At 35.8% G+C, this 25,600-nt stretch overlaps 1 protein-coding gene across 1 annotated transcript in view; it reads right to left on the reverse strand.

Moving 5' to 3' along the window:
- The window catches only part of Ube2e2 (ubiquitin conjugating enzyme E2 E2), a 381,059-nt gene that overhangs the window by 78,120 nt on the left and 277,339 nt on the right, over positions 1 to 25,600 (reverse strand). Inside the window, exon 4 of the mRNA XM_087181475.1 lies at positions 8,746 to 8,878. Within this exon, the coding sequence (XP_087037601.1) occupies positions 8,746 to 8,878 (133 nt within the window). The remainder of the gene's footprint in view (positions 1 to 8,745; positions 8,879 to 25,600) is intronic.

Raw genomic sequence — 25,600 nt, forward strand, 5'->3', positions numbered from 1 at the left:
GTATGACAGAGGTGGTATAGACTCAATGATACATTTTAGCAGCAGGCTGAATGATCAAATATGTTGGTCTGTTTTCAGTTACTATGACAAAACACCTGGGATTGAGAAATTTATAGAAAAAAATTTATTTTGTTTCATTTTGGAGGCTGGGAAATGGAAGGGCTGCTGTGGTGAAGAAGAGATGGCAGCTCTCTGCACAGTCCCATTGCATCACTTGGTGATCCAGGGCAGGACAGATCACCCTAGCGCAGATTTTTATTGCTTTTAATAAAGCCACAGTCCCATGGGATCAGTTTCCCACTTTGAGGGCCTCATTTAACCTTAATTACCTCCCAAGGTCCCACTTCCAAATATTATAATTGGATTAAATTTCACCTTCTTTGTTGGTACCAGGGATTGAACGCGGGACGTTGTGCTTGCGAGGCAGGAGGCGGCACCACTGAGCTAAATCCCCAGCCCTAAATTTCATCTTTTTCGTACCTCACAATGGGGGTGAAATTTCAACATAAATTTGGTGGGGACATTTAAAACCTAGCATCTTGCTGTGCAAACGGAAGGACCTGAGTTTGATCCCTGGCACCAAAAAAAAAAAAAAAAAAACACAAAAAACCCCCCAAAAAACAAAAAACCTAGCACCAACCCATTAAGCTGCCACGCAGCACTACAGAAGGGTCCTCAGTGACTACTCCTTTTAAAATATTTTATCCATGGTTTAAACAGAGACATAAAGACCTGCTTGTCAAAGCTATGGATAACATAGAGCTAGACAAACAGTCAATGCAATAGTCAAAAGTGAAGAATTGAAAACTCTAAGCTGGGTATGGTAGAGCACGTCTATAAATCCAGCTACTAAGAAGGCTGAAGCAGAAGGACAGCAAATTTGAAGCCAGCCTGGGCAACTTAATGAGACCTGAGAAGGAGGGAGAGAGGGAGAGGGGAGGACAGAAAAGGATGAAAAAGACCTTCCCTAAATATAGGATTTATAGGGCTTTAGAAAGCAGAAACACTTAAAAAAACTAAAATATATAATATAAAAAGGTCACAAATCATCTGTGTACAGCTTTTGATAGAATTTTACAAAACTGGGCTGGGGATGTAGCTCAGTGGCGCTATACCTGCCTTGCAAGTGCAAGGTCCTGAGTTTGATCCCCAGTACCAAAAAAAAATTTATACAAAACGAACATGCCCAAGTAACCACTGCCTAGAAAAGATACGTATAGAATATGGCCAGCACCCCAGAATCTCCTGTATTCCTCTTCCCAATTATAACTATTCCCCTAAATGTAACTGCTATTCTGACTCCTATTTCTATAAATTAGTCTTCTCTTTTTTGGGGGGGCGGGGTTTGCAGGGTGGTCTTGCTATGTAGTTTAGGCTGTCCTTGAAATCATGTTGATTCTCCTTCCCCAGCCTCCTGAGTCCTGGGATTACAGGCATGTGGCACCACACCTAGCTTATACATTAGCTTTTTCTGTTTTTGAACTTACATAAATGGAATCATATATTTATATACATCAGTACTCTTGTCTTTTTCCATATTGTATTTGTGAGATTCATATATAGTGCATTCTTTTAAATTTTTATTTCATTATTATATAATATTCTATTGTATGAATACTTCTCAATTTATTTTTCTATTCCATTATACATGTATTCCCCAACCCTCATAATTTGCATTTTAAATATAGCTAGGAAGTAACAGTTCTACAATGTAACAAGGTGGCAGCAAAGACAAAGTTCAATAATTAGCTGTTTGGCTTTGAAATCAAGTACATGTATTGATTTAGCTTCTAGGATGTGATTTCAAATTTGGAGGCTATAAAAATGACAGAAAAACAAGTATGTTCACACTGATGGGAGACATTTACAGGAAAATATACTTGATTCTTAGATTATATTATTATCTGGCTTTGCAAAATTTGGCTCACATACTGAGTATTATTTGAGTGTATATTTAAAGATGTCAATTATTTGCTTATAATTTGTGCCAGCAGAAGATATGCATAAAATATAGCTTGGATACTTTTTAAAATCAAGAGTATCAAATGTCTAACTGGAAGGAAATGCAATCTCAAGTTTTTTCTTTAACATAGCTTAATTTCTTGTTGAGTCAGCTAACCAAGTTTCATGCTAGTATCTATAACTTTTAACTTCAAGCATTTTAAGATAAACGGTATTAGCGTTGTTTTACAATAAAATGTATTGCTTTTACTGAATGTTCTTATAGCAGGCATTTTCACTGAAAAGGAAGCCCCTGTTTTCTATATGTTTCTAATTCGGTGGGAGAAAGAGAAAAAAAATCCACATACACATTTACAGAACATTTCAATATTACAAATTATTAAAGCAAAAACCGATTTCAGTAATGTTAAGGATATGACTGGCAAAGTGAGTATTTCTTTCACCAATCCCACTGTCTGCTGGGTGCTATAAGATGAATAAGGTCTCTGTTCTCACTGAGTTTAGAGTCTAATGTGTATACAAAGAAACCAAATCAACCATCTATTCATAGAAAGTGGTCAGGAAATGCCCCTCTTGGCAGATAACATGGATGAGGAGGCCTGAAGAATGAGGTTGTTAGCCACATGAAGAAATGATCGCGTGGTGAGAGACACAAGGAAAGATCATGTAGCCATGGCAAGAAGTTTGGATTTTATTTTAAGTGAAATAGGAACCAACTAAAAAATTTTAAGCTGAGCAATGACAAATCACTGACAGGTGAAGATGAAAGTAGTCTTAAGAGATTGTTAAAACTTTCTCTTTCTGTGATGAAAATACTAAGTCCCAAAGAGTTTGGTTACTTTATTCATAGGTACCCTTTTAAGGTAAGCATTTAATAAGGACAACAAAATGATTTAAAAAACTTGACCCAAATTATCTTATTGTTCAAAAATACTATCTTTTCATATCAGCTGACTTTGGTAAACAACTCATAGTCATATTTGATAGGAAAAAATCAATAAACTCATAAAACATAAGCTAGGCCCTGAACTGATTTATTTAAAATGTACTTGATACAATTTGTCATGAATGAATGAATGACACAGATACTTCTGTGTATGCCTGCAATTTTAAATTTTGTTTTGTTTTTTAAACACTAAGGCACAAATATGGCAGTATCTTTGGCAGATACTATTACCAAAGAAAGCAATGTTCTAGTAACAGGTAGGAACACTAACACAACATGCCTGACTTTTGTGCAGGTTGCTTGAGATACTAAATATAAACACAAATATTCTTAACTCTACCTAATCTTAACTTTGTTTGGAATATTTATTATTTTTATTATTTTATTATTATTTTTGGTGGTTCTAGTGACTGAATCCAGCCCTTTACATGTTTTTGAGACAGGGTCTTGCTAAATCACTAAGTTGCCCAAGCTGGACTTGAATTTTCAATTCTCCTGCCTGAGCCTACCAGAGTGCTCAGATTACAGACGTGTGCCACCACACACAGTGTTCACTTAATTTTTCAGAAAATGTCCAGATCCACAGGGAGCCAGAAAAAGCCAAATTAAGAATGGGCTATCCTGGGAACAGGGATTTAGCTCAGTGGTGTCGCACCTGCCTTGCAAGTGCATGGTCCTGAGTTTGACCCCTGGTACCAGGAAGAAAAAAAAAAAAAAGAATGGGCTATCTCTGTGCATTTCTACTGTAAAAACAAATATCTAATTTGTTACCTAACATGTTAGACCCTATAGTTAAGATGCATGTCATTAGATAAAATAATACGCACATAAATATGACATATTAATTACTCTTTCTAAATTCTTTGGTACTCTGTTAATTTTAATTGGTGTGGCATTGTTAAGAAAAAGCTACTTTTGGGCCAAGGATTTAGCTCAGTGGTTCCGCCACCTGCCCAGCAAGCGCAAGGACCCGAGTTTGATCCCCAGTACAAAAAAAAAAAAAGAAGCTACTTTCATATTATTCACAAAAAGAAATAACTGGACAATGGAATACACACCTCACTGGTAGTCAAATAAATATAAACTAAAGCAACTACAGGACATTATTTTTCATGTATTAGACTGTCAGAGATTAAAAAGACTCAAAGCTGAGGACAGCACAGGGAAGCACTATACTATCATACACCGCTGGCCATGATGTGAATTAATACAATTTTTCTGGAGGCTAGTTTGTCAAACTTTATTAAAAACTCTACAAATATGTGCAAACTTTTCTATTCAAAAATTCATGAGTGCTTGTCTAGCATGTGAGAGCCCTGGGTTCAATCTCTGGTTCCAAAAAAAAAAAAAAGTCTGTAAGTTTAGCCTCAAGGAATAATTATACAATTATACAAAATATTTAATTGTAAGGATGTCTACCATAGTACTGATTATAACAGAAATACTGATGAAAACCTAATTGTCCAATCACAGGAAATGGATTAAATTTTGGTATATTTATGTAACACAGAATATTATGAAGCTTCCACACTTGTAATACAATTACGTACATTGGATATTGTGTTGGGTGAAAATATGTTAAGTAACAACAGTATGAAGCAGAGTAGGGACCAATTTTGGTAAAAGGAATGTGAGTGTATGTATGCATGCATATTATATGTATATTAATATATATACAAAGAACAAAAATCTTGAAAGAAATATACTAAAATGGCATGAAAGTTAATTTCTAGGATAAAACTATAGGTAAAAACTTTCTCTTTTACTAATCTGCAACTGCTTTTTATTCTACAACAAATATGCAGAGTGCAACATTTAAAACAGTAAAATATTTAACATTAAACATTCAAAATAAAAAGTATAGACTTGTACCCTGAAGTATTTATAATAAAAACGTAATCCCTGGCAAATATGAAACAATTTCTATTTTACAAATAGATATCTGAATCATAACATTAAATATATATCCATACTGAAAAATAGTTAGTATTAAGAAACATTTAGAAAAGCCAGGTGCAGTGGTATATTCTTTTAATCTCAGCGTTTGGGAGGTTGAGGCAGAAGGACCCCAAGTTTCAGGACAGCCTTGGAAACTTAGATCACATCTCAAAACAAAATACTTAGCCAAACTGCAGTTTATTTTACTTTCCTTTTTGGCCACAATATATTATTCCTAGACAGAATTCCATTAAGCAGATATTTTCTCAGAGAAATATTATTATTATCATAGGTGGTTAAGTATTCAGCTGAAGATTGGCATCAAATACAACAATGTCATTTATGCAGAGATACAATGTAAAATATTTTAAATACTTTTGTTGTTGTGGTACTAGGAATTGAACCCAGGGCCTTGTGTGAATAGCCAAGTACACAAGAAATTTGAGGCTGGGGATTTAGCTCAGTGGTTTTGCCCCTTGCTGAGCAAGTGCAAGGACCCAAGTTCGATCTCCTGTATCAAAAAAAAAAAAAAAAAAGAAAAAAGAAAAGAAATTTGATGCACTAAAATTATACTAAATAATGGCATGTGGAAAGTACAACTACTACTCAACCTATTTAAAACTGGAATGCTAAGTTTAATGAACATACATTCTTGATAAAATTGTTCTGATTGTTTTATTAAAATTAAGGCAAATTCTGGAAGAAACTCCTAAAACAGTTCATCTCTAATTTTGAAAAATTAAGTACTGAAGTGTGGGGTTTTCAAACTGATAAAGCCCTACTCACAAAAAATAGCAAGAAGAAAAAAAAAAGTAGCAAGAAGGGCCAGGGATGTAGCTCAGTGGTGCCACACCTGCCTGGTAAGTGCAAGGTCCTGAGTTCTAACCTCAGTACCAAAAAAAAAAAAAAAAAAAAAGAGAAAGTTGCAAGAAGAGGTATTTCAAGCAACTCCATTGACTTTAAGCTATATTTGAGCTCTATAGTGTACAGGGCTTAAAAAATGTTCACAAAGGGTTCCAAGTATGAGAGTTTGAAAAAAAAAAAGTTGCCTGAGTACAATCATACTTTAGATGATTTATGGTAAGTATAGCTACATAACCAATTAGAATTATGTGCAAACACCCGCTGTCCCCATCAATTTTCCGTGACATTTACAACTTATCTGGTTCATTCTTCAGAGTACTGGGAAGTATTTTGTAAATCAAAATGAGTGGCTGATGTGGAAAAAAAGAGTAAAAAGTGAAGGCAGAAGAGGAAAAAAACCCCAAGACAATCCTAAATGTGGACTATGTAGAACAGTAATGGGGGACTAGAAGGGGATAGACACTGTACTTTGAAATTATTAATAAAAGTCCTTGTTTTAACAGCTTTCTCCCTAAGATATCTATCTACAAATTCAGTTTCTAAAATTAAAAAATAAGGAGATGGCAATTTGCTTTTTAAAAACTTTCTTCAGGTTTCTATTAAGTGTGCATTTAAATTATGATTCTTATTACTAAATTTGATTTTTCTTTTTCCTTAGAGGGTGTCAAGTCCAATTCAGTCAATGGAGGGATTCCATTTTTTTCTGGTGCTACTCTTGACAGGTAGTAATTCAGCTTTTTCTTGAAGACTCCGAGTAAAGGGAAACTTATCTCAGAAGAAGAGCTAGTGAAAAGTGGATCGTCCAATGGTGGGTCAGATATTCCCCATAACAGAGATCTATTTCCCTGTAACTAATATCCTCCTGTTTTCATTTTTGTCCTATCTAGCCATCCTAGATAAAATCTAACTGGAGATACAGTACACATATTATACTCCCAAAATGGTCTTGTTAAGAGCGTAAGAACCTCATGCTTCTATTGAGTTTTTTTTAGTCAAAAGATCACAAATTCCATTTATATAAAGTAAAGCAGGTTTCTCTTTCCTATCTTGTATCATTTTTTTTTGATGATTTTCAATGAAATAACAGCCAACTTACAGTCATGTTAGTTTTTGGCTCACTTTTTATTCCATAAAGGCCTTTACATCAACTCAATTATTTTACTTAATTTATTAATTCTCCCTTCTTATTTTGTCTAATTTATAAATATGTTATGTGGAACTTGGTTGGATAAGCCCAAACATTTTCAGAGACATCTATTGTGGTGCACAGGTTGCACCAGGGTTATAAGCACCATTATTACTTCTTGATTTTCCCGTCCTCTGCCTCACCCTGTTCATCTTTTACTGTAGAGGCTCTCAGAAAAAGTTTCCTATATCACTAGGAGCACAACAGATACTTCAAGTGATTTATGGGCTGGTCTAAGTAGAATGGAAAGATTTAAGTTCCCCATCCAGTAAAAAGAGAAAGTATTAGATTTGCTATGGCATTCTACGGAAAACCTACCAAATGCAAGCTCTGGGTGGTCACCAGTGCCACCAAGACCTGTCAGCCTAGATAAATATATTGTGCAATATAGTAAGAAGTAAAGATTTTAGGACATAGCTTTCTAGGTTTAAATCCTGACAACAGGATTTGCTTGTTGCACAACGCTGGGTGAGTTACTTATCTTCTCTGTGTCATGATTTCTTCATCAGTAAATAAGGGTAACTGTAGTTAGTGCTTTGGTTTGGCATCAAAAGAATGAAGGGAAGAAAAGGAAGAGCAACTGGAAGGAAATACAGAAAGTGATGGTGAAGGGAATGGGTCTTATTCTTGCTTTTTAAAATTGTTTACTCCAGTTTACAACTCAAACTTTTATTTCTTTCTGCATTGAGAAATTAAGTCAGGGATAGATGAGATTTTTTTCTTGGTGATCAGTACATAGTCAGTGTTCTCAGGGTCTTTTCCTCTGTCGGATTATAGAAGAAATGCTCATGAAGTTAATATTTAAAACATTCAAATGACTAACTTATAGGCAGTTGGCAGGAATGTGAAGGTTTCTTAAAAGTATATAATCGCCTATATTTTGGTTGTACTGCATTCTTGTACGTTCTTCAGACATGGATATAAATGAACTTTATACTAATCAGTTTTATTAATGAGCTACTATAAATATAAATATAGTGGTACTATGAATACAAATAAATAAGAGAAATATATATATATTCCCCCCACTCCCGTGCTAAGGGATTGAACCCAGGGCCTTATTTAAGCTAAGCATACATTCTACCCCATTAATTTTCTTTCTCTCCCTCCTGTCCTCTTTCCCTCTCCTTTCCTTTGTGGCACTGTATATTGACTCCAGGGAGTACTGAGGTCCATCCCAGCCTTTTTTTTTTTCTTGAGACAGTGTTGTCCAGGGTAGTCTTGAAGTTTCAATCCTCCTGCTTTAGAATCTGGAGAAGCTAGGATTGCAGACATGCACCACCACTGTGTGTTCCCAGGTTTCCATAAATATTTTTTGCCTGAATTTCGTTGGCACAATTTTTAAGTAGCTGTGGCTCTTAAACATTCCATTCTAGTGCATGTATACATGAGCAGCTGAACTGTGGAGGTACTGAAATTCAAAGAGCCATAGCTGGTGCTATAAACACGGTTTGGTGAGGCTTCCTCCACCTTTACTCTGACTCCTGAGGTTGGCTCCATCTATGACTCCAGCTAGAGGCTATTTTGGTTCTCTAGTTTATAGGGCTATTCCTGGCTCAATTTTAATCCTCCATTTGACCCATAATGTATGGTGTTTTTTGTTACATTAAAATATATACCACAGAAAGGACATGAGAAAGGATGAGAACAAGCACTGAAATATGAGTAAAAAGCTCAGGCAGGGGAACAGCCTATAACTCTTCATGTTCTGTTTCCTTTTATATATTGTTGGTTCTGGGAAGGTGTCCATGTAAACAGAATACACATGTATTCTAGATATGTATATTTAAAAATTATATGCATATATAACTATATGTATATCTAATATGTTTGAATATTTCATACTGACCTTGGGGGGTTTAAACGGATAGTCTGGTGAAAAGGTAATATCAAGAAAGAACACTCCTCCTTCATAAACAGATCCTGGGGGTCCCAATATAGTTGACCTCCATTCATAAATGTTGTCTCCTTTGGGTCCAGCACTGAAATAAGACATACAAATGAAATCTGCTTAGAAATTACATAAAGTCTGGAATTTTAAAAATCAATTTAGGGTAACAATAAATTGAGCAAGTCTATAAAAATACAACAAAGTTAACTGTATGTTATGATTCATATGTCAATATCATCATTATTCTATAAGTGAAATAGATTGGTATTACTTAATAAAACAGAACCAAGAAGATTCTGCTGTGTCAATAACAAACCTAAGCCTATGGAACATAAGATTCCAAGGACCAGAAAAAGAAGCACAATTGATTAAATGTGACATTATTTGTGAAGTCTTGAAAAGGGAGAAATAGCTTTGGGGCCAAAAGAAAATTTCAAAGCTAGAAAGACCACTAAAGAATAGTCTAAATCTGTTTGATAACAACTGAGAGCACAAATGAGGTTCATAGAGATCAATAAATAAACATAATTCAGAAGACTCAGCTTAAGTATTATATCCAATCAGGATCATCTTTATTTTTCCCTACCCTAAGGATTCCCAGGCACCCCAACATCACTCCATTAGTCATGAGCTATGTGGTTTATAAATAAAATGTATTATTTAGTTTTATAACTCTATTTTAAAATTATTACTTCTTCCTTCCCTAGAAGAGAAATTCCTTAAGGTACAGATTTTGTCTTGTTCTTAGTGCCTAGTCAGTACATGTTTGTTGTATGCTGACAGCAAAGCAAAGGAAGTCACATGGCTAATAGTTGTCAAAATATGTCTCCCAGTTGTAGAAACATTCACCGAGGAAAAAGAGGACCACCTGAGCCAAGTGAGTTAGTTGTATTAGTTCTTTCAAGTGAAGAGATGGCAAAATGAGATTAGAATTTAGCTTTCAGGGTCAGGGGGTGTAGCTCAGTGGTAGGGCACTTGCCGAGTATGTGAGATGCTGGGTTTGCTCTCCAGCACTGAGGGGAGGGGAGGGGAAAAAAAAAAAAAAGAAACAGCTTTCCAATGTTTTTTCCTGCTTTATCAAGGTATTACCTAAATCTCTTAACTAGAAATTCTCACAATCTATAGCAAAATGGAAACCCAGTATGATGCTTGGGAAATCCTTAGTTTCTTTTCTCAACAAAATTTTAATTTCTTTTCTCTATTTTGAAATTAGTTTATATATACAAAAATTCATTGTGGAGCAGCATATCAAAAGAACATTTCTCATAATAAAGTTGAGATTATTCCACGAACGCGAGGATCATTTAATAACAGAAAATTATTAATGTAATTTTATCTCACTAACATTAAAGTAGAAAATAAAACAGTGTGAATGGATGCAGAAAAAGGTCCAACAGGCTTTAGCAGCCATTCATTCATTCATTCATTCATCCGTTTTTTTGAGACTGGGTCTCCCTTTGTAGTTCAGACAGGCCCTGAACTCACTATGTACCCCAGGCTGGCCTCAAACTGGTGGAGATCCTCAGCCTCAGCCTCAGCCTCGGAGTGCTGGGATTACAGGCTGGTGCCACCATGCCTGGATTTAGCAGCCATTTGTTTGTGAACAAACAAAACTAAAACAAATTTTTAAAACTCACAGAATTTGAATAGAAGTACACTTCTTTAACCCAATAAAGGACGTCTACCAAAAATCCCTCAGTGACTACTGCATTCAATGGTACAATATTAAATGTTCTCTTTACATGGAGGAACAACATATAGATGCCTGCCTTTTAATTAGTACTCTGCCAGAGACTGAATTCATTGAAGTATGAAAAAATACAAAGGAAAAACAGGCATAAGAATTGGGATGGAAAAATAAAACTGTTCGTATGTATAGTATGTATGTAGGCAGAAAAAAAAATCTACCATCTATATATAATTCATTAAACTTAAAAAAATTTAACAGTATAGCTGATATAAAAATCAATATCCAAATATAAACTTCATTTGAATATACCAACAGAATTGGAAAATGTGTAAAACTTACTGAAATACACTCAACAGTGTAAAATAAATGGAGAGTTATACCAAGTCTTTGGGTAGGGAAATCTGATATCCTAGAGAGGTTATATCCTCCATTTTAATTTATTACAATTTCAATGAAAAGTCCATTTTTTTTTTTAAAAAAGAAACTTAATCAGTTGATCCTAAAATTTATTACTTGGAAGCTTAAAGAAATTCTTCAAACTTGATATATACCAGAACTAATGGGGCTAGGAAAACAGTTTGGAAAACAGAGCCAGAGCAACTGGATTTCTAACCTTAATAAGTATACAAAACTCTGCTGATTAAACACTTAAATGCAAAAGTCAAAATTTTAGAGTGAGGAAAAAAGTGACATGGCATGCCACAAACTTAGAAATAATATTTAGATCATATCAAACCAACCAAATTTTAAGTATCCAAGAGATACAAATTCCTATGAATTGATAAGAAAAAGACTAACGACCTATTAGAAAATACATGAATAGGCATTTCCCCAAAGAGGAAACATGAATGAAAAATAAAAAATGCTCAATTAAAAAAAAAAATCATGGAAGGCTGGGGACTTAGCTCAGTGTTTCCGGTGCCTGGCTCTTAAGTGCAAGGTCCCGAGTTCGATCCCCAGTATAAAAAATAAAATAAAAAAAAAAAAAAGGAAATGAGATCTAAAATCACAAATCAGTAATATTATTTTACAAAACATACAGGGAATAGTGAACGCCTAATAAAACTCAGTACTGACGAGGATGTGGGAAAACTAGAAGTCCAACACACTGCTGCCAAACGTGTTCAATCACTCTAGATAAGAATGTGGGCTTACCTTCATAAAAAAGAATGAAATTCTGATATCTGTAGCAACACGGATGGAAACTGAAGACATTAGGTTATGTAAAACAAGTCAGGCACAGAAAACCAAATACTGCATGTTCTCACTTATATGTGGAAGCTAAGAAGTTCATTTCACAGAAGTGGAAAGTAAGCTGTAGTCACCAGAGCCTCAGAAGTGTGTGGGGGAGAGAGTGGAGAGAGGAGGATTAATGGATATGAAGTGTAGCTGGATGGAAGAACTTCTAATGTCCAGTAACACAGGGAGGTAGCTATAATTGACAATAATTACCTAAAAGTTTCAAAATAGATAGCAGAGAGAATTTTGAATGTTCACAATACAAACAATGATAAATTTCTGAGGCGAGAGATATGCCAATTACCCTGAATTGATCATTATACATCATATATAAGTATTGAAACGTCACACTATACCTCTTATATAGACATAATTACAGTGTCAGTTAAAAAAAAACAAAAAGAATGTGGGTTTATCTAGTTAAGCTGAATATACTCCTACTTTACTATACAGTGACTGCACTCCTGCCTATATACCCCAGAGTAACTTCTATGCATGTGTACTGAAAGACAAGTAAGTAGAAGAACTTTGGTGCAAGCACTGTTTGTAATGGAAAAATTGGAAGCAACACAAATGTTCACTAACAGTAAATGGATAAATTCATCCAAAGAAATACCACAGTAGTTGAAATATATAGAGTAATGTGAATGAACCCTAGGAATCCAATGAATTAAAAAAGCATGTTTAAAAAGAATATATTCACTATGGTACTATATCTGCAAAGTTTAAAAACATGAAAATGAGAAAATACATTGTGGAGGGACGCATATATGGGGTAAGGCAAGAAAGTAAATAAGAAAGAAGTTCAGAAAAGTGGTTTCTGGGTGGGAACAGATGTTGGAGGAGCAGCACACAGGAGCTCCAATGGTTCTGGCCAAGGTCTACTTGTGTGTGTGTGTGTGTGTGTGTGTGTGTGTGTGTGTATTCAGAAGTGATCTTTTTTTTTTTTTGTCTTTGGTACCAGGGATTGAACTTGGGTCCTTGTACTTGTGCAGGTGGCGAAACCACTGAGGTAAATCCCTGGCCCCAGAAGTGATCTGTTTTACTACTAGGTTCCATAAACTACTTATGTGGTTTATGTTTATGTGGTATTAAGTATGTTCATATATATGTAAAAAAAAGCCTACAAAAATACTATGTAAATAAAGCAAGTTGCAGTATATGTATATTCAGTGATCCCATTGTATAAATAAAAACAGATCCAGGGTTCAGAGTGTAGCTTAGTGGTAGAGCACCAGCCTAGCGGCATGAGGCCCTGGGTTCCATCCCTAGCATCATACACCAAAACCCAAAACCCAAACACTGGGATCCTTGTGTATAAATGTTGTCTATGGATTAATATACTTTTTTTTTTTTTTTTTTTTGGTACCAGGGATTGAACTCAGGTCCTTGCACTTGGGAGGCAGGTGGTGGAACCACTGAGCTGGATCCCCGGGCCCTTTGTCAGATTCTTTAAGAAATGGATTGGAAGGATAAACCTAAATTCATGATAGTGATTATGTAAGGAACAAGGGATAAAGAGGAGTGGGGAGATGGACGTAAATGTATCTAGAGATAAAAATGAAGCACAGTTGAATTTTATTTCAAGTGTTTGATTTCTCTTATTTAGAAAAATCAAATAAGTAAAATGAAATCACAGTTATTTTTAGTCAATGGAAAGGGCTGAAATACACTGCAAGCAATGGGGCAAGATTCTAGAACACAGTATTCCTGCCCCAATCTTTTTCTTTACCTACCTCTCCTGAAGCTGGCAATGAGGCATAGAGAGAATATATTCAGTGCAGAGGACAATAAAGCTTTAGTAACAACACCCTTTTGCTGTCAGACAAGTTCACTTGTTCAGATGAATAATACACATGCTTACTCCCAAAGCTATAATTAGACCCAGTATGAACAGGTAAATTATCAGAAGAGCTTAAAAGTAAATCGAAGGTTTACAGTTACAAAATTATTTCAAGAAGATGAAGAAAGTTAAAAACATACAGAATACACAGGAAACAATTAGCACAAACACATTTCCTAAATATGAAAATATAATCTCCCTGAGTCACTCTGAGAAATTTTAAAATTATCTTCCAAGAATGGTAACCATAGTTACATATATACTATAGGCCAGTGATGGTGAACCTTTTAGCACTTTCAGTGATATAAACAACCTGCTGTAGCATGAATGCCATAGGTTAGCCACTACGCATGTAGGTGAATATGAAGTCATCAAATAGTGCTGTCAAGGAAGGAAGAAGTACAATGGCTATAAAAAATTTAAGCTCAACTTGTGCCCATTTCAAGTTATTTGGTTCTCAGAACCCCAAATTTTGTTGCATCTTTGAACTTAACTGTCTATGCAATTATTAGCAGTGGACTAAAAACAACATAGCGAATAATACTGATGGTTTATACTAGTAAGGTGAGTCTTTTAAAGAAATAGCCAGTAGTCTTCCTACATGCCAAAGATTAAATCTAGATCCATATTGCTCACCATGTACTAAATTAAAATTGAAAAGGATCAAAGATATAAATATAAAAACAGAAACACTTAATCTGCTGGAAGATAAAATAGGTAAAACTCTTGGAAACAAAGGTGCAGGCAAAGACTTTATGAACAAAATCCTGATCACACAGAAAATATTACAAAGAATCCAACAACTGGGATCTCATCACATTAAAAAGCTTTTGCATCGCAAAAGAAAGCACCAACAGAGTGAAGAGACAACCCACAGAATGGGAAAAATTTTTACCAGCTGTTCCTCAGACAAAGGACCAATATCTAGAATATATAAAGAACTCAAAAATATCAGAACCCCCAAAGTTTTAGACTCAATCAAAAAATGGACATCTGAATTGAATAGACACTTCTCAGATTAAGAGATTAAATATCTTGCTCTGAGTTATAGTGTAAGTGACAGAACCAAGATTCAAATTCTTGGCTCTCTGGATTTGAAGCACGCTTTTTAAAAAACTAATTTTATTGGTACACTTTTGATATAAATAATTATCACATTCATTGTAGGGAATTTGTACTTGTATACATTACGTCTTAATTCTTTTTTTCCTCATTTCCCTCTCCTCCCTTCAACCCTTCTTTCCCTCCTTCATTTACCAAAGCTTTGTTTCCATTTTTTTCCTTTTCCCTTCCTTCCCACCTCCCTTTCCCTTGTCTCCTTTGTTCTCCTTCCCATTTGAACATTCTCTTCCTACTTCCCAAAATCCATCATCCATTTTGGTCCTTATTAGCATGAAGCACACTTTCTTTGCTGATTTCCAAGAGTCTTTCCATCTAGGCAATAAGAAAGAAGGCAAGCTGTATGTGCTTTGAGGGACCCATAATCAAGACCCTATGGGAGCCTTGCATAAAGAATGATTTCATGGCCTGGTGGATGGGTTTCTTGGCCCCGTCTTTCACCACCGCAGTACCATGTTTCATTTCAGCAGTGATTGGAAGAGAGGAAATATTAGGCTCTCCCAGAATGCACAGACTGTGGGAACAAGGCCCACAGGTGTTTCTGACATTAACTGCACAGAGAAAGGCTTCATAAAAGGGGAGGCAATTATGGTGAGCTGGAAAAGTAAAGCAGATTTCAAGAGGTACAGGAAGATAAAGCATAACAGGTCAGAGGCATTTCATGAGAAAAAAGCAGGGAGGAGGAATGTAGGCTGCTCGTTTGGAGAACAGTAAATATATATACTAGGATGTCTATGGACATTAAACACTACAAAAACGTGGAAATATAGTCTGGAGACCTAGGGCTTTCAAATTTGTTGTTCCTAGAAGCTCTGGGCTCCACTGAAGTCTTTTGGGGTCACTAAACTCTTTGCTTTCACCCCACCTGAAAAACAAGAGAAATTCTACTGTGTATATGTGCTTATGTGAGAGAGACTTCTTCAAATGGACTTTGGAAGAGAGTCCATTACTTTAAAAAGGGCAGTTTATACTACCCGATGGGACTGTCTCATACTGCCTGATGGGACAGTCATGCATGTAACATCGGTAGTTTAAGCTGCCCAACAGGGAGATAAAAGAATTATGGTTCTGTCATGAATGTGTCAAAAGGTGTCAGGCATTGATGGAAGGCTTTAAGTAGGGAATACATAATGAAATCCGTGTGCTACAAGATCTATATGCCAGATAATGTACTATGAACTTTTTGTATCTCTCAAAGCCGCAGTTCTTTCTTCATCGGTAAGACAGAGAACTTTACCTTATAGAGGTCTGTTATGGCTTGTATCTAGATGTCCCCCAACGCCTCATGCAATCATAGGTGGGGCTTTTAGGAGGTGGCTGGATCTAGGGTGTGTGCTGCTGGGATTAAGTGTATGATGCTGGGATTAAGGATATAATTCTGGGATTAGGGGTGCCCCACCTGGTGTGGGTCACACCGCTCAAAGGGTGGGTAGCCTGGATGAAATATTAAAACAGGCTTGCTTGCTGTTTCTTCACTGCTGCTGTTGCTTATGCTGCCTTCTGCCTGATCTGCTTTGCCATAAACTATTTCTCCTCTGTGATGCCCCTCTGCCATGCCACTCTGCCTTGTTAAGCCAGCTGACTTGACTGAAACCTCTACAAACTGTGAGCTGAAATAAACCTTTCCTCCTTTAACTTTATGTATCAGGTATTTTGTCTCAGCAACAAGAAAAGTAACCCAGCAGGGGATTTAGCTCAAGGTCCTGAGTTTGATTCCCAGTACAAAAAAAAAAAAAAGTGAGAGAGAAAGTTAACTAAGACAGGTCTCCAAAGAATTAGACACTTTACATATCTACAGCATCAAATGTAGTGCCTGGCAAAGAGTGAGCTCTTTAAAAATTATATTCCTTGACATTATTGCTACTCTAAAAACATTGGTGGTATCTGAAGCTAAAGCTCAAGGATGCTCAATGGTTTGGCAACAGTTACACAATGATGGAACTGAGTTTCAAAACCAGATAAGCATTCAAAATCTAATCTTTTCATGCATCTTTGCTGACAGCAAGGTTTAAGGTAGACTGGAAGCAGGAAAAATGGAGAACCATGACAGAATAATAAAAACTATATAGTGTCATAAGTTACATGTAGCTTCCTACATTCCTGTAAGAGACTAGAACTGGGTAAAATTACAAACAAATGCCAATAAACAGCAAATCAGAAATATTATGGTTTGAAGAAAGCATTTCCTAATATCAGCTACACTTAGAAATTTAGCTAACTATATAACTTTCAGTTAGTTATTTAGCAACTTATTTAACAACAGTTAATCTCTGGATAGGTAGAGTTAACAAAGCATTTTCATAGTCATCATCTTTAAGTTTCATTACAACTAAGTGAGATAGGACTATTATTCTCAAATGAGATTGCTCTGCTTACTTTTTACCTCCTCAAAGCCCTACTTAATCTCATAAACCTAGATTTCCTAATACCTTTCAGTAGCTTTTGTGAAATTAGGCTTTGTGGTTTCTCTCTCTTTTGTATTTTTTTGGGGGAGGCTCCATGGCTTTAAGTCTAGGCCCTCAATGTCATGCATAAATTTCATCTATCTTCCTTCTCCCCTTCAACCCATCAGCAACAGTCAGGAACAAGGACAGCTGCATGGCACAGGTTAATATGTCCATAGAGAGAGGATAACAGGTACTTAACTGAACTCTGGGGATTTGTGCTAGAAGTGCTGCCCCAAATGGAAGTTTCTGAGAGAACAGTCACACAGAACACCTTGGTGGAAAAAGAAGATGGGTAACCAAAAGACCAAGTTTACTTTTTGGTCTTTGGTATATTCACAAAATCTATTTTTCTCAATAAAATGAGTTTTTCCTCACCCCCAATCATTTGTGTCAGTATTTCTAACAGGAATCCTCTTAAGTCTATTAAATTGCTGATTACACAGCTGTAAAAAATGTTTATTTTCATTTTTGTATCGGGGTCGAACTCAGGACCTTGTGCTTGCGAGGCAGGCAGCGGCACCACTGAACTAAATCCCCTGCCCAACAATGTTTATTTTTAAAAACAAAGAAAATGAAAGGATCTAGAAAAATTGTGTTCCTTGAAATGCTCACAAGAGAGGAATTATGACAGCACTTTCATATTATCTGATAGTCCACTATTAACAGCTTTTTGTCTAATGACGGTCCATTATGTGCTAGCTTTCATGTGAGATTTTGCAGTTTGCCCTTGTAAAACATTTATAGAAGTGACTTCTAGCACTCACCTTGGTGATTTAATTTTATAAAAAGTTCATTAGTTATGGAATCTACATCAATATTCTACAGTAGTTAGTACTGCTTTTCATATTTCAGCCTTTGCCTTCTCTCTTGGTAAGCAAAACAAACACGGATTTTACAAATCGTTTAAGAACTACCAATTTGTAGTATCCCTTAATAATCACTGTCAATGTGGGTTATTTTTGAGAGATTTAGTGGTTTTTGTTTTTCGAAATGCTGCAATGGTGAATGTAACTTACACTGCTCATCCTCACCTTATAGGGTATACTAACACATTGGGTTGTTGGCTACCAAGCAGATTTAATTTATCCACTTCTCACTTTGCATTAACCTTTGAATAATAAAGCACAGCTGAGGCTGCTGTAAGAGACAAACTGAGGAATGAATAATTAAAAACACCTTCTCAGTCTTGGAAAGACCAATCTCTAACCATTAGGGGGGCTTTAATTGTGTCTGAACTAAGCATTAAAAAGGCTAATTGTACTTTTTATAAACTGAAACAAATTCTACAGACAGAGTGTGACAATAATATATGTAGCATATGAAAAGCAAAGCTCTGAAAGCATCAAGTAATTAATTCAAATGAAAATGTAAGGATAGTCTGATTCCTAAAAAAATTTCTTAAAAAAATGGACACTGTCTACATACAGAAAAAAAATACTATTTATAAAAAGCTATTATTCTTTTGATGCAGGTGAATTGCCTAGAGTAGCATTTGAAAGGACAAATGTTAAAGCTGAAACAAAGGTTGAGAACAGAATATATTACAGGAAAGCCCTATCTATTTTGATTCTGTCAAGTGCCTATGCCAGCTGGGCTTCTTTGCTTTGATGAATTTAATTTTCCTTGGGGGGAAGATCAAAACCCAAAAGCAAATCTCTCATATTTATGTGTTAAGATTACAAAATGGTCACTGATATTTCACACACTTATTAAAATGTCAGTATCTAAAATCATTTTCAAATCCAAGAGTACTCCACTTAAGAGCTGGAGACTAACAATTCTATCTCTCTAGACCTACAACAAAGAGCATAAAATTCCCTAAATCAAAGAGGGTGGTTGCCCCATTACTGAGTTTAAACTATGTATGTTTAATTCTTCTTACACTAGAAGCTTTTTTCTTACACCCATTTTCATTTTATTTTGGTAAATTTAAAGTCTTCTCTATTTCTGTTCAAAATACCACGACCAGTTTCTAATAACCTTTCAGGTATAGTCCTGGAAAATTAGGGAAGTAGAAATCTTTTTTCTATACTAAGCAATTTTATGGTTTAAAAAATTACTTATTTTCTGTTTTTATGTTTCTTTTCATCCTCTGGATCTTTTCTAGCCTTTTGTATATGTAACTTAACGATGATTCCCTACACATAATAGATAAAGGATGACCAGATCAAAACAGAATTGAATTTGCTGTTTAGTACACTGTTGCTTATCTTTTACAGATTGGTTGTCCCTGGAAGACAGGCACTGTGTCTGACTCATGTTTGCAACCTAGGCATCTAAAAGGTGTCTGGAACACAACAGATACTCCCAGAACACAGTCTGACCAAATGTGTGAATACACTTGCTTTGACACTTGTAATACTGACCAAATGTGCTGAAGACAGAGGAGGTACTGAATATATGATTAAGTGGAGCTTTTCTTTTTTTGGGGGGGTGTGTACTATTTTTAAAATAACATATTTATAGAAACACTGCAAAGATAGTAGAGTTCTCATATATTCCACATCCTATTCCCGCTATTATTAGCATGTTACATTATTAATATATTTATCACAATTAGTAATTAACTAGAGCTTGTACTTTATTGAGATTTCCAGTTTTCACCAAATGTCCTCTTTCTACTCCAGGCTCCCATCCAGGATATTATAGTACATTTAGTAGCTGTCTCAGTTTGTATCCTGTTGGTAATATCACAATACCACAGACTGGGTAAGTTAAAAAGAAAAGAGCTTTATTTTGGCTCATGGTTCTGGTCCAAAATCAAGGGGCCATGCATCTATTGATTGCCTTCTTTTTGGAAGAGATGGTGGCACAGCAGGACATCATATGGCAAGAGACAGGGAGCACCAGAGTCCTAGCCCTACTGGCATTTGTAAGAGACCCATTTCCAAGATAATCCATTAATCACATACCACATTAATGAGATAATCCATTCATGAAGGCTGGGCCCTAATCGCATCCCAAAAGTCCTATGTAGCCCCACCTCTTAATATTTCATTAAATTTTAACATGAGTTTTGGGGGGACAAACCATAGCAGTAGCCATGTCTCCTCAGCCTCCCTTCTTTTTAAAAAACAGTAAAATAAAAAGTTAAGTTGAGAAAATGGGTGAAAGGTATATAGAAATGCACTGTACTATCTTTGTAACTAGAAACTGGTCGTGGTGTTTCTAAAGATATCACAAAATAAAAGGTTAATTTGAGAAATTGGTATTGAGAATAATGACTTTCCTAAGTTTCCTTTAATAAAAAGTTTTGATACTTTATTGTTTTTTGATAAAACAATGTTTAAAATTTAAATGAAAGTATATGATTAGTCATCCAATTCTCTACATGGAGATTTCCCCAGAATACTGTCAAATGATTTCTATTAGCTATATGCTAATTCTATTAGTAACATTAGAAATATGACAGTGCTTATCAGTAGTGTTGGTAACTTATCAAAATTTATTTGCTTTGGGGGAGGACTGTGAAGGTGAAGAGAGTGAAAATGGGGACATGCCAACTGGATCTGTTGTGATACACACTCAAGTTAAATTGTCTAAATTGTTTGCTTGGTCCTGTGGTCCTCAGATCCTCAAATTCTCCAGGATATGTTAATTTTTAATTTTTTTGATAACTTGAATGAAAACAGATACACAATAAAGCTTAGCTAGAATGCCAATGACAACTTTCCAGTGACACAGTTCATGGTATTTTAGGAACTCAAAATGCTTTCCCAAATATACCTCCCTCTTTATACAGTGACTATGGAGGACCTGTGTCATGCAAGATTTTGTCTAAAGCACATGTGTCAATTAAGTACTCAACAGAAATAATATAAAACCCCTAGAAAAGCTAAGATTTGGTCAACGGTCATTTATCAGTTCTGGAGAGCCAGCCACATTGCTCTCTAGATGCTCATTTCTATAACTTTCTCTACAAAGTATCATAGAATGAATCAGCTATTACCATAGTTTTAATGTAGTAACCTTCCTGATAGTTGTTAAAAACCACTTCTTCGTACTGGACTCTCAGAGTATCTTCTTCCCTTGCGCACTTGCCTGCCAATGAATTGGCATGTCTTCCTATGAATTTTAGTGTATACTGGAAATCAGTTAGAAATATACATTATTAGCAGCTGTGGAAGCAAGCTGCCAATACCAACATGGGCAGACTGGCCAGACCTAGACAATGGCAGAGAGCAGGAAGACCATTGCTCTGAGCTGGGAAAGATGGTAGAGTCGTGAGCAGCAGAGAGGACCTCTCTGAGGCTTGTTGCTGAGAATTGAAGCCCACAGGGAAAGCAAAGAGAGCAACTGTAATAAAGACGAAGTGGATTACAGTGGTTGAGATCAGCACTTCTTACTGGAACCCAGACTTGCTGTGGGGGTGGTGGTGGTGGCTTGAACCTTCAGCAGAACTGAAGCAGAGTTCAAACCCACAAGAGGTCAGGGAGCTCAACTACAGCCTTGCAGCCAGAAACCAGCCTGACTCTCAGTGGACTACGGCTGGCTCGCTGAGATTAACTGATTTGGATCTATATGCTGAAGCCTATGTTTTCTACTAGCAACAGCAGAGACACATCTTGAAGGGGACCTTTATTATTTTTTTCTCTTTCCTCTGTCGTCGTCTCCTCTGTCGTCGTCTCCTCCTCCTCCTCCTCCTCCTCCTTTTCTTCATCTCTTGTTCCTGTTTTTGTCGTTTTTTCTTTTATCTTAATTGTTCTTATTTTTATAGGTGCATGAATAGTTTCTAGTTTTCTTGTTGCTGTTAGTTTTGTTCCTTTCTTCTCTCTTTTCCTCACCAGTTTATCTTCCTGTGTCCTCTAGTCTTACTTCTAATTTTCTCTTCTATTTCATTAGTCCCCCAACTCATTCAAAGTCTTCTTCCCAGAGAGCAAATTCGCTAAACTGAGGGCTTATTTACTGCAAACATATTTCTGGTTGGTCCTTGATTTTGCTATACAAGTCTCGTTCATGCAGTTAAAGGTGACAGATTAACAATGAACACAGTGTGTCATTCCCTCAACTGTGTTTGATGCTATTGCTGATTGTATTACTTTAGCCAAGGTAATTGTAATTGTTCTAGTTAATTGCCCTTCTTGGTATACCAAAACTGAGTCTGCCTAAGGGTCATTACAGACTCAAAACCCAAAGACCAGCCATACTTGGAAGATACCTACGAGAAGCAGTCATTCCCTAAGCGTTCTAAATATTAGCAATAAAGATAATCGAAATAAGCAATACACAAGTATTAACCCAGGAATTAAACAAAAAACATTAACAACAACAAAAAAGAAAAGACACCTAAACAAGATGCAAACCTAGACCTCAAGCTCACCAAAGGCAAATCCAGAGGGCAATGACGTGGAAAAATCTGAAAGTCAACCACTTGGACTACCTGAACTGATAACAAGGGAAATAACAAAATAGATGAACTAGGTCTAGAAAAAAAATCAAAGGAGAAATAATTTCCAAAATGGTGACCAAAGTGGAAAGCATGCTTAGAGATTCTAGAACAGAAAAAGATAAAAAAATAGAGGAGACTGGTAATATGAAAACCATGAATGCCCAGCATAGGAAAGAAATGGAATCCATGAAGCATATTCAAACAGATATCCAGGAGATGAAAAACTTCATTGAAAGTATACACAGCATAATGAGCCAATGTGAGGACAGAATATCAGATATAAAAGACAGCATTTTGGTTAGTGACCATGAAAAGAGAGATTACTTAAAAATAGCAAGTAACCACCAGAAATCAATCCAGCAGCTGCTAGATGATGCGAACAATTTCAGAATCAATGAAAAAGCAGGTGACAGTGCAAATAACATAAAAAAGGTGTTCACAGAAGTAACGGCAGGAAACTTCCCAAAGAGGGGAAAAGAATTTGATATACAGATAAGTGAGGCATATAGGACTCTAACTAGCCATGACCAAAAAAATAAAAAGTACACCTAGGCATAAAATAATCAAGATTCCAGAAATCCAACAGAAGAACAAAATACTAAAAGCAGTTAAGAAAAGCCCATCAGAATCACAGAAGATTTCTCAACACAAACCCTCAAGTCAAGGATAGCCTGGAGTGAGGTATTTCAAGCCCTAAAAGAAAACAACCTCCAACCCACACTGATGTACTCTGCAAAACTATCTTTCAAAATCAATGGAGAAATAAGATTCTTTAACAACAGAGAACACCTGAAGAACTTCATGAACACCAAACCAGCATTCCAAAAAATCCTAAACAATATCCCAGAAAAAGACAATTAGGATTACAACTCCATGAACTCTAACAGCCATCAGTCTAGGAAAAAAATTAAATGGAACAGGGGAAAAATAAAAGAGGCAACAATAGGAAAATATCATGACAATGATAAGTCAACATATATCAGTTATAACCCATTAATGTCAATGGTCTCAATTCATCAATCAAAAGAGACTGGCAGAATGAATCAATAACCAAGATCCAACGATACGCCACATACAAGAAACACCCTTAATTCAAAAAGAAATTTATAGAATGAAAGTCAAAGGATTGAAAACCACATTATACGTGACAGGAACTGGAAAAAAGCAGAGGTAGCTATCCTATTTGCAGACAAAGTGCATTTCAAACCAAAACTCATTAAGAGAGACAAAGAAGGCCACTACATTCTTGAAAAGGGAACAGTTCCAGAGTGAGAGATGACAATCACAAATATGTATGCACCAAATACTAGTGCACCTAACTACATAAAACAAATTATTAACAGCGAAAAATAAAATAAGCACTAATACAATAGTAGTGGGGGACCTCAATACCCTACTGTCACAAATAGGTCAACTAGACAAAAAATCAACGATACTAGAATTGAACCATACTTTTGAACAAATGGACTTAATAGCTACAAAGTGTTCCACCCATAAAATCAGAATATACATTCTTCTCAGCTGCACATGGTTCGTTCTCCAAAATAGATCACATGCTAGCTCATAGAATATGCTTAGGTAAATGCAAAGGCATGGAAGTTAACCCCTGCATACTGCCAGATAACAGCACAATGAAATTGGAGATCAACAGCAAAAGAAACCACAAGAACTCCATAAACACTCAGAAATTGAATAACACCCTCCTGAACAACCAATGGGTCACAGAGGAAATTAAAGAAGAAATCAGAGTTTCTATAATTAAACAATAATACCAATACAACATACTGGAATTTATCGGACACAATGAAAGCAGTCCGACGAGGGAAATTCATGCCAGTGAATACCTATATTAGAAAAACACAGCAAACTCAAATAACAATTTAATGTTGAACCTCAAGCTTCTAGAAAAAGAAGAGCAAGACAAACCCAAAGCTTGTACAAGGGAGGAAATTATAAAGATCAGAGCAGAAATCTATGCAATGGAGACTAAGAAAGTGACACAAAAAAATTAATGAATCGAAGAGTTGGTTATTTGAAAGAATAAACAAAATCAACAAAGCCTTAGCCAACCTTATAAAAAAAAAAGAATGAAAAGGCTCAAATCCATGCAATTAGGAGTAAAATTACTACAGACCCAGCAGAAATCCAAAGGATCATCAATACTTACTTTGAGAACCTGTATTCCAATAAGATGGAAAACACAGAAAAAATGGACGGATTCCTAGATACCCAAAGTTGAACCAACAAGACATCAAAATTCTAAACACCCTAATATCAATCAGTGAAATCGAAAATGTATTTAAAAACTTACCAACAAAGAAAAGCCAGGTCTTAATGGCTTCACTGGTGAATTCTACAAGAAATTTAGAGGAGAGCTAATACCACTATTTCTCAAACTCTTTAATGAAATTGAAAGGGAAGAAATACTCCCAAAATCATTCCTGGAAGCAAGGATTACCTTGATACCAAAAGCAGAGAAAGACTCAACCCAAAAAGGGAACTACAGGCCAATCTCCCTAATGAACATAGATGCAAAAATCCTCAATGAGATACTGAAAAACAGAATTCAGAAAATCATCAAGAAGATCATAAACCCTGAATAAGTGGGATTCATCCCAGGGAGGCAGGGATGCTTCAACACATGCAGAATAATAAATGTAATAACACTATATCAACAGAGCCAAGGACAAAAACTATACGATCCTCTCTAAAGATGTAGAAAAAGTGTTCCACAAAATCCAACATGCATTCACGAAAAAAACTCTATAGAATATTGGAATAGATGGTCTTTATCTCAACCTGATAAAAGCCATCTATGAAAAACCAACAGCCAACATCATACTATATGGTCAAAAACTGAAATTTTCAAGCTAAAATCAGGAACAAGACAAGGATGTCCACTATAACTACTCCTGTACAATATAGTTCTGGAAACATTAGCCACAGCAACTAGAAAAGAAAAAGAAATGAGGAAGATAGGAAATGAAAAAGGTAAATTGTCATTATTTGCAGATGACATGATACTCTATATAGAAGACCCCAAAAACTCAAACAAAAGACTTCTACACTTAATAAGCAAATTCAGT

Source organism: Heterocephalus glaber, unplaced genomic scaffold, assembly GCF_053883595.1.
Source record: "Heterocephalus glaber isolate CG9 unplaced genomic scaffold, H.glaber_assembly_v1.0 deba00001472, whole genome shotgun sequence".
Taxonomy (NCBI): Eukaryota; Metazoa; Chordata; class Mammalia; order Rodentia; family Bathyergidae; genus Heterocephalus; species Heterocephalus glaber.